The sequence below is a fragment of the Oryx dammah genome, unplaced genomic scaffold, assembly GCF_014754425.2.
Source record: "Oryx dammah isolate SB20612 unplaced genomic scaffold, SCBI_Odam_1.1 HiC_scaffold_14, whole genome shotgun sequence".
Taxonomy (NCBI): Eukaryota; Metazoa; Chordata; class Mammalia; order Artiodactyla; family Bovidae; genus Oryx; species Oryx dammah.
In genome coordinates this window covers 39,444,310-39,459,020 of record NW_024070198.1, presented here as the reverse complement: position 1 = coordinate 39,459,020, position 14,711 = coordinate 39,444,310, and the positions used below count along the sequence as shown (strand labels likewise).

Genomic DNA, 14,711 nt, shown 5'->3' with positions numbered 1-14,711 from the left:
CTTTATTTTCAAAATTATAGAATTTTTAGTTAGATCAGAATGCTGTTTCAATTTTTATATTTTATATGAATTTTGGCTCTGGATTTAAAATCGCTGCATGCTTAGCCTCTTTAGTTGTGTCCAGCTCTTTGCAACCCCATGGACCGTAGCCTTCCAGTTTCCTCTGTCCATGGGATATTTTCCAGGCAAGAACACTGGAGTGGGTAGCCATTCCTACTCCAGGAGATCTTCCTGACCCAAGGATCAAACCCTCATCTCCTCTGTCTCCTGTATTGCTGGTGGATTCTTTACCAGTGAGCCATCAGGGAAGTCAGATTTAAAATTGTCTTATGAATTGCTATGATTTAGCTTTTAAAGTATCTCATATGTGTTTTCAAAGTTACTCATGAATGTAACTGCTGCAATTTAAAAATATCTGACTTCAGAAGGACTTCAAGACTTCCCCTCCCCTTATCCCACAATAGGATAGTTGCTCCCTGGCGGGTGTGGACACAGGGCTGAAAGGACCATAGCTCTAGAGAGCTGCACTGGAGCTCACCTGATAAGATCTTTACAAGTGGTACAGGCACTCCTAGGCTTAGCCCACAGCTGAGGTGGCAGATCAAAGACACCCTGATGGTTCTAACTGGCATGCCCAGGGCAGAGCTACACAGGCGACCACTTCGACAGCCACTCGAGTCCCTACAGATGCAGTCTGTTACAGGGGCTGGTGCAAAGTGACAGTCTTCAGATGTCAGAAATGCATCCCATGCTTGGAGGATCTGGAGAACCACTTGGCACCTCTGATCAGAACTGAACGGAAGGTTGCTCGCTGCTTTGAAAAGAACAAGCAGGCTGAGGAGCGGCAGGCTCTGTACTCGGACTGCACACGGCTCTCCTCTGGCCACCTTTAAACGGCAAGAAGAGCTGAGCCAGAGACAGCATAGTTCTGTTTCTGTTCTGGCACCTTCTGTGAGAGCCCCAGCGTGCTGAAACACCGCCTGCCAGACAGGATACTGGACCCGATGCTGCCACGTGATGAACCCTTTGAGCACCAGGATCCTAAAGGGGGAAAACTCCTACCCAGAGGCTGCTTTTACTCCAGCGTCACCCAGCCATTCTCTTGAAGGGACATGGAACCCTCGGCCCTCAGAACACTGCTTTGACCCTCTCCCCATACTCTCCATCTTTATTTTCCTCCTGTTTGGTAGAAACCTATATGTGAGATGATTCATCTCATTTCCTTCTAGATTTGTAACAGGGAAGAACAAAATCTGACTCCACGTTGGCATTCCTTTTACTTTAATCTTTGTTTTCTGTTGCTTTTGTTACTATAATTACTGAGAGGATTGCTATCTATAGTTATAAGCACACATAATGGCCTGCCTCAGGGAACCCTGCTCCTCAGCCTGAATGTTAAACTAAAGTGTCTTAGGAAACCCCCTGCCCTGCCCGTTTGTGAATGGCTATGGGAAAGAAGAAATTAATACATCCTTTCCCCGAGGATGACCAAACTAGGAGATATTTTGCAAGGCTTATGAACTGTGGTGTTGGAGAAGACTCTTGAGAGTCCCTTGGACTGCAAGGAGATCCAACAAGTCCATCCTAAAGGAAATCAGTCTTGAATATTCATTGGAAGGACTGATGCTGAAGCTGAAATTCCAATACTTTGGCCACCTGATGTGAAGAGCTGTCTCATTTGAAAAGACCCTGATGCTGGGAAAGATTGAGGGCAGGAGGAGAAGGGGATGACAGAGAATGAAGATGGTTGGATGGCATCACCGACTCAATGGACATGGGTTTGGGTGGACTCCGGGAGTTGGTGATGGACAGGGAGGCCTGGCGTGCTGCAGTTCATGGGGTCACAAAGAGTCAGACACGACTGAGCTACTGAACTGACTGATGGCCGTTATACATTGTTCACTGACCTCCTCCCTCTCTCTGTTCCATAAAAGGAACTAGCAGCTACACCCCCATAAGACAGTGCTGTACGGCACTAGTTCACCATCTCCTTGGATGCCTGACTTTCCAGATAAAGTCACTATTCCTTGCCTCAACACCTTGTCTCCCAATTATTGGCTCAGTGGGATGACCAGACTGAGCTTGGACTTGGTAACAGATTCAGTGATTCAGAGAGCCCTAGCAATATCCAGGCTGCAACTCCACTTCAGAGCTGTGATCAGCTGACAGTTCTCAAAGGCTGTCAGTCTCCACCCGCAGCTCAGTACCTAGAACAACCACAGCTAGAGCTGGGCCGGCTCTCCACCCTGAGGGTGGATGTGAAACTCACCGCAGCCCTGAACAATCTGTGCGCTGGACCGCCAACCCCACGTATTCCAGGTGAGACGTTTTATTATGTTTTACAACCATGAAAATATAGGACGGTGGCCGTGACGGCAAACATCTCGGAAGGAGGAATCGACCAAGCTGCACCCGCCCACCCCGGCAGCCTCCTTCCACGTGTCTCTCACAAAATGTTCCTGGGCCCTTCTCTTGACCAGTTCAGGAGAGTTGAAAGTTGACAGGGAATGTAACAGGATCACCATTGGCAAAATGGGAGCAGGGGAACTTGGAGAAACAACGGATGAGAAACGTTACAGAAAACCTCTTCTACTGTGTGATGAGGTCAGGGTGGAGGAGCGTGGCCTGGGCTCAGAGTCCATCCCCCGAGGTCTGGGTCATACGGGGCCCTCGGTGATCCCCTCCAGGGGCAGGCTGGGTGCGCTGTCGGCCGTGGGCCTCTCATCTTTCTTCAGCGAGGGCGGGACTCGGAGACTGACGTAGGGTTTGTGACAGGCTGTGTTGGCCAGAGGCGGGTAGTGCTGTCTGTAGCAAATGTAGGCAAAAATGAGGCCAATGACTCCGCCAACAAACGAATCTAGGACAGAAGAGCAGAACCAGGAGAAAGGCGTTATGATTCATTCAAATGAGGCCAGCTGTGTTTTCCAGAAAGCACTTTCCTACCGATTTCGGTGACTGGTTCGCTGGTGAAACCCCTCGAAAGACTATAAGGGGAGAGAAACGACACTGGAGGTGTACATCTTGGTGGCCTGCGCAAACCCTTACCGTTTCTAGAATTTAAACATCCCCTTTTCAGCGTGTGCTTGATTCTTCTCGTTATTGATGGAATACGCAGCAGTGCACGGCACAAACTCAGAATTGCATTCTTGATTTTGAAAATCAATTCTAAATGCTGGAAGAAGAATTCCAGCCATCTCCATGGGATGTAAATACCCTCAGGGGCTGTCATTTTTCTTTAGCAAGTTTCTGCTGGAGTCCTGCAATGTTGCTGGTGCACCACGGAAAGCCAGCGGGCATGCTGGCCTCCTCTTCAAAGTTAAGTGATTTCCCAGGGATGGAATAAAACTTCTGAGTCACAAAGTGAATACAACATTTTATGCTGCACCAGTGTGGGCAAATTCGTCACTCCCAGTGGGAAGGGCTAAACCCTCCAACAACCTGCAGCTTTTATCAAGTCAGAAGACGTGGTGGGGGGGCCCCGCAGACAAGGTAGGAGAAGGAATCTGTGGGCACAACAGGCCTTTCCACCACCTCTGGTGACCCCATGCTAAAAAGGGCATTCAGCTAGTGGCCACCAGAGACCCCATGAAAGTGGCCCACCCCAACAACCCTCACTCTGTGTGTGTGTGTGTGTGTGTGTGTGTGTGTGTGTGCATGCCCTTTAAACTGTGTCTTTGGGTTTATTCTTGCCAAAAAGATCCTAACACAATGGAAAAACCTCCCCTGCCAAGAGAAACTTTGACTTCTTGTGAAGGTCACTGCCGTACTGAAGTGTCATCCTCCAGCGGGGGGTTTCCACTTTCACTGTGATTATCTTGTTGAATCGCCCACACCTGCCATGGGCAGGGATACACTTTCTCATCTCCTGGGGATGAGAACAGCAAGTGGTGTGTCGAGCTGTGTGGTGATGTAACGTTAACACTGGAATCTCTGCTCCACCAGGGCAGGGGCTCTGTGAGGCTTGCTAGCTGTTGATTCCTCAACACCTGGAACAGCACTTTGCTTATCTCCTGCAGAATTAAATTGGTGAAGAGAAGTGGGTGAATGAACGTTGTTGCTTCGTCGCTAAGTCGTATCTGACTCTCTTGCGACCCCATGGGCTGTAGCCTGCCAGGCTCCTCCGTCCATGGGATTTCCCAGGAAAGAATACTGGAGTGCATTGCCACTTCCTTCTCTGGGGATCTTCCTGTCTCAGGGATCAAACCCATGTCTCCTGCACTGGCAGGTGGATTCTTTACCACTAAGCCACCAGGGAAGCGTGGAGGAATGAATACGTGCACAGTAATTGGGAGCTAGGCTCTGGTTACTATCTTGTGTTGTCCCCATTCCCCTCTCTGAACCTCAGCTCCCTCACCAGGAATAAGTGCTTGGCAGCTGAGAGTCTTTCTCATATGAATGTTCTAGGAATTTAGTCCCCAGGGTCAACCTACTGAGACCAGCCTGCAGATCATTACGAAACTCTGCTGAGCATCTTCAGAAAATAGGTCATATCCTTGATTGGGATAAAATATCACTTGTAAAAAAAAGTCATTCTAACAGGCCGGAGAGACTGAATAACTGTGGCTACTTCTTCTGCATAGGAGTGCAAACATGGTGCAACTTTGGCCACTACCTGGCAGAAAGAAGAGGAAAAAAGATTAGAGGCGACTCAGCCCTGATGAGTAGCCACCAAGGAAGAAGGGTGGGGAGGACCACTTGTGAGATACAGTGAAACCCAGGTGCCCAGCTCTGCTCCCAGAGCAGATGCCTGGGGCCACCGTGTTATTCAGCATCTATTCTCACCCCGGACTTGAGAATCCTCTTGGCTGAGAAATCCATCACAAAGACACAGTAGACTTGCCCCATCAGGGCAAGTCACTGCACGTCTGAACCTCAGTTTCCCCAGCTCTCAAATGGAGATCTCAATATCCATGTCATTTAATCATCAGTGATTTGATGAGATCTGCTTCTGAACAGTATATGCCACAAAATAAGATCTTGAAATGCAGTATCTAAAACAATGGTCTCAGACTTCTATGGCAGTCCAGTGGTTAGCGTTGTGTTTCCAATGTACAGGACAAGGGTTTGATCCCTGGTCAAGGAATTAAGATCTTACATGCTGTATTATGTAGCCCCCCCCCAAAAATTTTTTAATTAAAAATATAGTGTCCATCACTGTTATTCTGTTCCTCTCCAGCACTGCGTGCTGTCGCTTCAGTCGTGGCTGACTCTTTGTGACCCTATGGACCCCAGCTGACAATACTCCTCTGTCCATGGGATTCTCTAGGCAAGACTACTGGAGTGGGTTGCCATTTCTTCCTCCAGGGGATCTTCCCAGCACTACTGGGGACTTTCTAATCCTTCCCCATCCTTCTCTTCACACAGTAACTCAACAGTCTATAGCTGCCATCTTTTTAGCATGGCCACACTTTCATAGCATTTTAAATAAACTCATGAACTTAAAAAAAATGGTCACCCAAGAAATTGGAAAGTAATAACTATTATGAATTCCTCCATGGGGTCATGAGGCATAATTAATGTGATTAAACCAAGTTCCTCAAATTGAGAAACTTCATACTGCCTGTGGGCAGGAGCCCATGCTAGGAAATGTGCCAGGCTTTTTCATGCACAAAGTCTTAAAGAGACACACCATTGTTTTGTTTGGCTAATAACCCCAGAGAACAGGCCCGCGGGATATTACTTTTATGAGTATCTGAAATGACCCAGGACATCTGTGTTTGAGTCATTGACTATTGAACAGACCACACAGCGAAACCTGTAAATAATGCCACTTGACTTTTATTTTCTGTGACAAGGCGCTTGTCACATGCACAAAGTACGTCATGGACCAAAAGATGTCAAGTCATTCGGAATGTGCGTCCCCCCAGCTTACTGATGTGGCAGCGAGCCAGAGCATGTGGCTGCTGCCAAGGCTGTTTTCCCGCTTAATGAGATGAGTTAAAAGTGGTACTGTAGGTGCCACCATAGTTATTAGAAGCAACTAGGGCTATGGAAGGTCTAGCAAAGGCGACTTCTCAGCAGTTATTCAGGGCTTTGTCTATCACAAAGATGGTGAAAAAGATTTTAAAAATGACTTAAAGAGAGAGATTGTCATTAAGTGCCACTTGATGAAATCCCATTCCCATCCCGTGGAGCATGTGCTTAGAGAAAAGCAGGCAGGAGACAAGCGGCCCTTACTAGGGAAAAAACTGCTTGGGATTGACTTCACCCCAAATATGGTCGCATGGGACTGGAGGGCTCAAAAGGGGAGTGTGTGGATCTCTGTGTCCCCAGAGTACACAAGCCGTGGTCTCCTCACTCAGCATCGATGTCATTTATCCATCACATATTTTGCAAGGGGATCAGGTGTCAGGAGTGATGCCCAGTACCAGAACACGAGGCTGAACAAAAGAGATGTGTTCCCAGTCCTAGGGGCTAAGATGGACACTGAGAAGTGAGAGTCTTACCAGTGAGCGGCAGCTGTGGTGAGTGCCAGGAAGGAGAAGGCAGGTCTGCGAGATCAGCCAGCAGAGTGGTTTGGCTTGTCTGGATCGGGGGAGTTTTGCTGAGGACAAGACCCACGGGTCAGCCCTGCAGGATGAGCAGGTGCAAACCAGTGGGGTAGGAAGTGGAGGCAAGGATGGCACGGCAGTCTTCCGGGCAGAGGAAGGAAGGGCCGTGGCCAGTTTCAGAAACTGAAAGGAGTGGACCATCTTCTCCCAGAGAGGTGTGTCTTTAAGTTCTATAGGACAGAAACTGACCAGGCTTCTGGTGTGGGCTGGAGAAGATGGTTTTCCATGTCCCCTTGGGGCTCTGTTGGGGACCAGGGGCTCCACTAGCTCTCTAGGCTGTTGTCTGTGCACCTCGCAGCTCACATCTGCCTGTCAGTGTTAACTGCCCCTTGAGCACCTCGTCTTCATTTCCCCAGAGCCCAGCAGCTGCGTGCATGTGTGTATGTGCAGGCACTAAGTTGTGTCTGACTCTTTGCGACCCCACGAACTGTAGCCCGCCAGGCTCCTCTGTCCATGGAATTTCCCAGGCAAGAATACTGGAGTTGGTTGCCATTTCCTCCTCCAGGGCATCTTCCCGACCCAGGGATCGAACTTGAGTCTCCTGCTTGGCAGGCTGATTCTTTACCACTGAGCCACTTGGAAGCCCAGCCCAGCAGTTATTATTCAGTAAATGTTGAGGGGCCCTGAACAACATTTACAAGATGCACTAAAGAATAGACACCACAAGTCACAAAAGGCCACATATTATGTGACGCCAGGAATATACAATGTCCAGATGATGGAAATCCATAGAGAAAGAAAGTAGATTTGTGGTTGCCAGGGGCTGCGGTGGCCAATATGATTTTCTGGAATTAGAGAGTGGTGATGGCTGCACAGCTCTGAATATACTAAAAACCATTTAATTGCACACTTTAAAAGGGCAAATTTATGCATTATGAGTTATGAATTACACCTTAACAAAGCTATTTGAAAGAGGAGGTTAGAATCAATACCTAGAGGGCTCCAATGGTAGTAGAAAGAGGGTTAGACTTTGAATCAGGCGACCTGTATTTCAATTACCTGGAAAACGAGCATGACCTCAACCCCTTCTCATGAGGTTGAAGGGCAGGAAAGGATCTCATGGAGTCTGGCCTACTGAGGTGCCAGTACTCAGCTCCAGAATCAACAAACAGAAAGTGTTCTGATGACGTGCTATCAGGTACCCAGGAGGAACACATCCCTCCCTGTTGCCATGGCAACATCCAACATCACTCAGCTGGCTTACTTGGGATCTTGTATGCCTTAGGCTTTATGACCCAAGACCCTAGGGTAAAGACCATTTCTGGAAAACTCAACAACCTCACATGATTGTTTCTGTTCTTTTTATTCTACTACTAATAACATATCCCATTTTTGTGACTTTGAGCTTCTATAAAAGAACTTACCTAGCACAGAGAATGCACAATCTCCCTGCTACACTGTAAGCTGGCAGGGCAGCACCAAGTCTGTCTGCCTCAATACTGTGCCTCCATTGGAGAATATGCCTGGCACACAGGTACAGGAGACATACTGAATGAGTGAGTGGATGGTTTTGGAAGTTTACTTTTTGGCTCATTTTTGAAAAGAACTTACAAAGCATAAGAATAATTTTAGTAAAACCAGTGCATAGAGAAAATTAAATTAGTAAGAAAGGAATATGGTTTAACCAAAATTATTAATTCCTGCATTCCACACTTATGTACTGAGCACTGTTAAGCATTAAGAATTGTTCCTCCAAAAGATATGCTGAAGTCCTAGACCACAGTACCTCAGAATGTAACCATATTTGGATATAGAATCCGTACAGAGATAATCAAGCCCAGATGAGATCAGTAGAATGGGCTCTAATCTGACTGGTGTGCTGATAGAAAGGGGAAATTTGAACACAGAGACAGATACACACAGAGGGAAGGTGATGTGAAGAAGCTCAAGGAAAATGCCATGTGAAGACAGAGGCAGAGACTGGAATTATGCTTGCAGAAGCCGAGAACTATCTGGGGCTGATCAGTTGCAAGACTCAAAGAAAGCTCTTTCCCGTGCAGGTGTCAGAGGGAGAGGGGCCACCAACACCTTGACCTTGGGCTTCTGGCCTCCAGAACCATGAGACAACTTCTATTCTTCTATTTGGTTTGTGGAACCTGGGAAACGAACACAAGCACCTGCTATGTGCCATACCAGCAAAAGAGACACAAATCCTTCCCCACAGGGAGAGTAGATTCTAGTACAGACAGCAACAAACTATGCCAGCCATTCATTTATAGGCTGGTGTCTCACCACCATCACCAACTCGAGCAGTTACCATAGAGACCACATGGCCCGCATAAAGCCCAGGATAGTGACTCTCTGACACTTTACAGAGGAAGTGTGCAGACTCCTGTTCAGGTGGATAAGAACAGACAATAGCCAATACCTAAGAAATGACTGGGGCTTTCCCAGTAGGTCAGTGGTAAAGAATTTGCCTGCAATGCAGGAGACATGTGTTCAATCCCTGGATCAGGAAGATCCCCTGGAGGAGGGCACAACAACCCACTCCAGGATTCTTGCCCGGAGAATCCCATAGACAGAGGAGCCTGGCGGGCTACATTCCTAGGGTCGCAAAAAGCTGGACATGACTGAAATGACTGAGCATGCATGTAAGAAATGACTGGGTTTGTCAGAAGGTGGTAGACGAGCAAGGTGAACACCACAGAGAGTGTGGGGTCTGGGCTGCGATTTCAACAGAGTGGTCACTATAAGACAGCCTCACTTGAGCTAAGATCAGGAGGAGGGAAGGGAAGGGGCCATACACACATCTGAGAGAAGCGCATTCTGGGCACTGGAGACAGCCAGTGCAAAGGCCCTGGGGTGGGAAAGCACCGGCATGAGCAAGGCGGGGCAGTGCAGAACACCATCAGAGAAGCAGGGACTGCGGGACCAGGTCTCATAGTTGCTGTAGGACCTGGGCTTTGATGCTGATGGACTCAAGGAGTCCCCGGGGGCAGAGGAGCAGGCACCACACGTGACAGGGTTTAAAGGCTCTTCCTGGCTGCAGTGTGAAGGGCAGAGGAGAAAGGAGGGGAGACAGTAGCAGAGCTTCTTCAATAACCCAGGCAGCAGGAGACGGTGGTCTGGACTACAGTGGGCAAAGGAAGGTGGCTTCTGGAACTACTTTGAACAGAAAGTCAACAGCAGAAAGCACTGTTAAATGAAGTCAAGTTGTCAAGAGACTTGGGAGCAGCCAACACCTGTCTTCCCTGGGAACTAAGCAATGCGGGAGGCCAGGGCAGAGGATGGGGGCCTGGCTGAGAAAGCCTCTCAAGGCCCAGTGCTCTCTGCCCAGTGGGTTTTTTTTTTTAATGTTTACTTATTTGGCTGCATCGGGTCCTAATTGTGGCATGCGGGATATTCATGTGGTGGGTGGGCTTCTCCCTAGCTGAGGCACATGGGCTCAGCAGCTGTGGCACTCGGGCTTAGTTGCCCCACAGCATGTGGGATCTTAGTTCTCTGATCAGGGATCTAACCCGCATCTTCTGCACTGGAAAGCGGATTCTTAACCACTGGCCCATCCAGGAAGCGCCCATCCTGTTAAGTGCGTTCTGACCCCAGAAAGAGAGTGGCCTGGGCCTGCTCAAGCCCTCCTCGGGTATACCCCAGGTATGGTGGCAGAGATGGGTGGATTCATGGGCAGCCAAGGCCCAGAGGTCCTAGGCCGCAGGGAGCATTTGACAGCTGATGATAAATGTGAATGCAGACACACCACACGGGCAGCCAATTGTGGAAGGAGGAAGAGATGAGATCAGTTCACCTGGGAAGGAGGATCTTGGAGGGAGGAACTTAGCGCTCCTGTTCTATGTAAGGCTGGTGGGTTTTGGTGGGAAGCATGATATCGTTCCAAAGTCTCCTTTTCAAGTCACTTCATTTAGAAAATCTAGAGATTTTATTTCTGACAGCCCAGGGAGGACTGGTGAGCAGTGTGTCCCTCAACTGTGTGTGTGTTGGGGGGGTGAATGGGACTATGCAAGGAGGGAGCAGACTCTGCCTGGCTTTTTAGTGTGGTTCAGGTAGGTAGGTGCAGGGTGCTCGCTACATTGCTCAGATGACCCCATGGACTGTAGCCCCCCAGGCTCCTCAGTCCATGGGGTTTTCCAGGCAAGAATACTGCAGTGGGTTGCCATTTCCTTCTCCATGTAGGTGCAGTGCCCTCATCCTCAAACACCCCATGTGCAGAGACCAGAAACTACACCCGAACTCACTGCACATCACAGACCCTTCATGGCCAAGTCAGGAAACCGGGCAAAAGCTGTGGCACCATCTTGGAATTTTCAGGCCAGTCAAGCATGGCGTCTGTGACCGACAAGGATGCGTCCTGGCCTCAGGCTGGATGGGAACAAACAACCGCTTCCTCCCTTGAGACTTGTTTCTCTGGATTACATTCAGACCTAGGTGCCCTTTCTTATGATGAAACACTACCTAAGGCACCCAGGGCTGCTTAAAATGAGCTATGGTTAGAGAATCAGTGTTGGTTAGAAGGTTACTTGCAAGCTGGAGTCATGTAAGGAAACACTGGATCCAGATACAAGGATCTGAGGGCAGAAGGGGCTCGCTATGTCCATTCATGGAAAAAAAAAACAACACACTCCTGCCACTTCCGGCTCTGACCGTCCACTGACAGGAACCCTAAACCCACGAGACTATGAACCAAGGCAGAAGACGCTTCAGGGAGGTGCTCTGTTCTTTCTGTGCATTTTTCTCCATAGATGGTCCCCCCAGCATGGGAATTCTACAAGTTTTAATGCTAAAAACACATGGTTAATCACAAGGGTAAGCTTCTTTGTGAAGCGTTGACATCACCCAGGGACTCTCTAGCTTCCAGCTGACCCAAAAGCCAGCATGTCACAGAGACAAGGAGAACTTCAGCCACAGAAAGATTTATAATCCATCCAGCGGTCTTATTTGTGAAGAAGCCCTGCTATGTGTCTTACTGCCCCTCCAGACCACGGCCTGTGCCCTCCATGTTCCTCACTTCATAAACAACAGACTTGTGTGGAGTGGAGCTGGGAAGGGAGAGAAGACCGGAAGGACGCTGATAACCATGATAATGAACAGAGCAAAGCATTTGAGATTATGGGTTATTTACTGGATATGAATATGTAATCGAGTAATTGGATATACTTCCACATTAGACACAGTTGCTTAAATCAAAATTGAAATGGAGTCATAAAAATCTCATAATATTAATGTTGTTAACTAAAGTCTATAACGAGAGGTTCTCAGGTTGTGAGACCCCTAGGCAGCAGCACAGACGGAAGGCCCCCGCCCACGATCACCGGGCAGCTCAGTCCACCAACAAACAACACCTCGTTAATCTCAGCCAAGCATTCTGCCTCCAACACACTCCCACACAGCAGCCAAGGGCCTCACCGTCTACCTTTTCGCCAAGCTGCAAACCTCTGCAGCCTCCTTGATTACTTCTTTAATAAGTGAGTGTTGAACAAATAAAATTTTCCAGTCGTTGAACACCGCTGCTCTTAACGTGTAATAAGGGAAAGAAAGATGGAGCTGAGATGTGGTGTGTGTGTGTGTGTGCACACTTAGTCACTTCACTTGTGTCCAATTCTGTCCAATACTGTGGACTGTAGCCCACCAGGCTCCTCTGTCCATGAGATCTCCAGGCAAGAATACTGGAGTGGGTCACCATGCCCTCCTCCAGGGGATCTTCCCAACCCAGGGATCAAACCTGTGTCTCTTACGTCTCCTGCACTGGCAGGTGTTTGCTTTACCCCTAGCACCACCTGGGAAGCCTGAGAGGTGCTGTAGATTGGGCTCTCTCAACCTCAGCCATAGATGTTTGGGGCTGAGAAGTCATCCCTGTGGAGGAGGTGCTATCTTGCACACTGTTCGATGTTGAAGAACATCCCTGGCCTCTCCCCACTAGATGCCAGTAGCCACCACCACTCCCACCATCCCATCTGTGAAGATGTCCCCAGACATTGCTAAATGTCCCCTAGAAGGTTCTGTTGCTCCCCATTGAGACCACTGGTATAGACAAGGACAGATGACCTCCTAAAGGGGAATTCAGATAAAATGAGCCCAACTCAGGGCCCATTAGAGGATCCAAGGAAAAGCACACTCTGCTCCTGGCTAACTCCGGGGTACAAGCTGAACAGGTGATAGCACAGCTGAACGAGCAGCTGGGCCACATCTATGACCTGTAACCCACTCAGGTACACTCGGTTTGGGCTGCAGGATGGGTCTACCATGATGCAATTTTGGCTTGCCCCTCCCCGCCCCCAAAGTACAGCCCTACACATCACTGATCATAAATTCTCTTGCTTTTCTTTCCCATCAGCTCACAGAGCATTAGTATTCTCCCTCTACTTCTCTAAGTTCCCTTCTGTGCCAGTTGGATAGGATGGGCATGAAGCTCCGCTGCCAGCAGGGCTTGGGGGCACCAGCTGCATCAAGTCCAGCATCTCCCCAAAGCCAAGAACTGTGAGTCTTCATCCTTTCATGATGCACCAACCACAGATCAATAGTAACAAAAGAGCATTTAAGACAGGCCAACCTCTCTTCCTAGGTTTGCAGGACAAGATCACTACACAAAGGTTCTTACTATCTTCCAAGATGAAGCCAAAATATCAACTCTGAAATCCTTCATCATTTCTCAGATCCAATGTGGAGGAATAAAAGTGGAAACCAGGGTTCAGAGCTTACAAATGGGCCATGTGCCAAAAGCATGTCCACTTCAAAATCAGTGGCTTGGGAGGCACAACACATCCTTCTTTAGAAATGATGCACTAAGAAACTTCAATATCGATTCTCAGTCGTGCAACACGCTTTCATTTACAAAGTACACTCAGATCCATTATTTCATTTAGTCTATGAAATGGCTCTGGGAAATGTTGAGGGATTATTGTTCCCATGTTCAAAAGAAGAAACTACAGCTTACAAGGGATAAATGAGAAGCAGTTCATGAAATGTCATCCAGCCCATAACAGTCCTTATGGGGAAATGCTCTAATCATATGCACCACCATGATTCTGTTGGAAAATATGCCTAGTTCCAAGGGTGCAATGGGTCTGCCCTTGCTCTGTTGGCTCAGCGATTTTCTTCCTGCCCTCCCCCGCCCCCAACCGCCTCATTGTGTGGCCTCATTATCCAGAACTTGATCCAAGTCACTGATAAAAGCAGAGAACAAGGGAAGGCTCAGGGTGCAGCCCAATAGGCCTCTCCTGACCACCCCCATCAGCAGGGCCTCAAACCTCCTTGATGCCTCTACCTGTCTAGACCATGCATCAGCCTCCTTTTCTCCCAGACCCTTCATCCCCAGGTTGAAGCTGCTGCTGGAAGCTCATGACACCCAGCGTGTGAGTTTCAGGAGGGTAGAAAGTAGAACTGAAGTCAGAGAAGGGGCAGAAGGCCCCTGGAGAAGATGAGGCAAAGTCACCTCCAACCAGGAGCTCCCCTCACCTCTGGCCTCAACTCCTGCCTCACTACCACTGGGACAGACACCTGGGAAGATGTGAGAAGAGGGTGGTTAGAAAAGGGGGCAGAGGGGAATGAGCCCGGGGGATGGCAGGAGGACAGGAAAGGAAGAGGAAGGGCCGGCCACAGACAGATCATGGAAGGCCTTCATCCAGGGAAGCCGGACTGGGATTAGGCACATTTCATGCACTGTGTTTGCTGAAAGCTGACACAGGGGAACTCTCCATAGTACTTCTCAGACTTCATCAGAATTAATGGACTGCTTTGCTGACAATGCACACTTCTGATGGTCACTCCGAACCCACCCTCAAGAGTCCAGTTCCTAGCTTGGAATGGCCTGATCAAAGTGATCTGAGTATCGGATTCTGGGAAACACAGCCCTAAGCCCTGTGCTCCTGGAGGGCACCTCTTCTGTGGACACTGCCTCTGTCTCTGCTCCCTTTCTTGCCATGGCAGATGCTGCTGTGGTTTAGGCAAGCTGAGAGCTGCAGCTGATCTGCAGAGGGGCATGGCACGGTTTTGCTTTATTCCAAGAACAAGCCCCTCACTTGTCCTGTGTTGTTCTGACTTGGCACAGACACCCCAGGGCTAAAACATACAGGTGAGCCTCACCCAGCCCTGCAGTGGCTGCTGGCATCCATCCTCGGGCTGGAAACCTCTTCTGGAAGAGCATCACTGGTGAGAAACACACATTTACAGGGCGGATGCGATAGGAGCCAACCACCACTTGGCACCAAG

The 14,711-nt window shown here is 48.9% G+C and overlaps 1 protein-coding gene across 1 annotated transcript in view; it reads right to left on the bottom strand.

Annotated features, from left to right (window-relative positions):
• Positions 1–2,313: 2,313 nt before the first annotated feature.
• The window catches only part of PLPP4 (phospholipid phosphatase 4), a 139,206-nt gene continuing 126,808 nt past the window's right edge, over positions 2,314–14,711 (bottom strand). Inside the window, exon 7 of the mRNA XM_040254446.1 lies at positions 2,314–2,857. Coding sequence (XP_040110380.1) covers positions 2,658–2,857 — 200 coding nt within the window. The 3' untranslated portion in view covers positions 2,314–2,657. The remainder of the gene's footprint in view (positions 2,858–14,711) is intronic.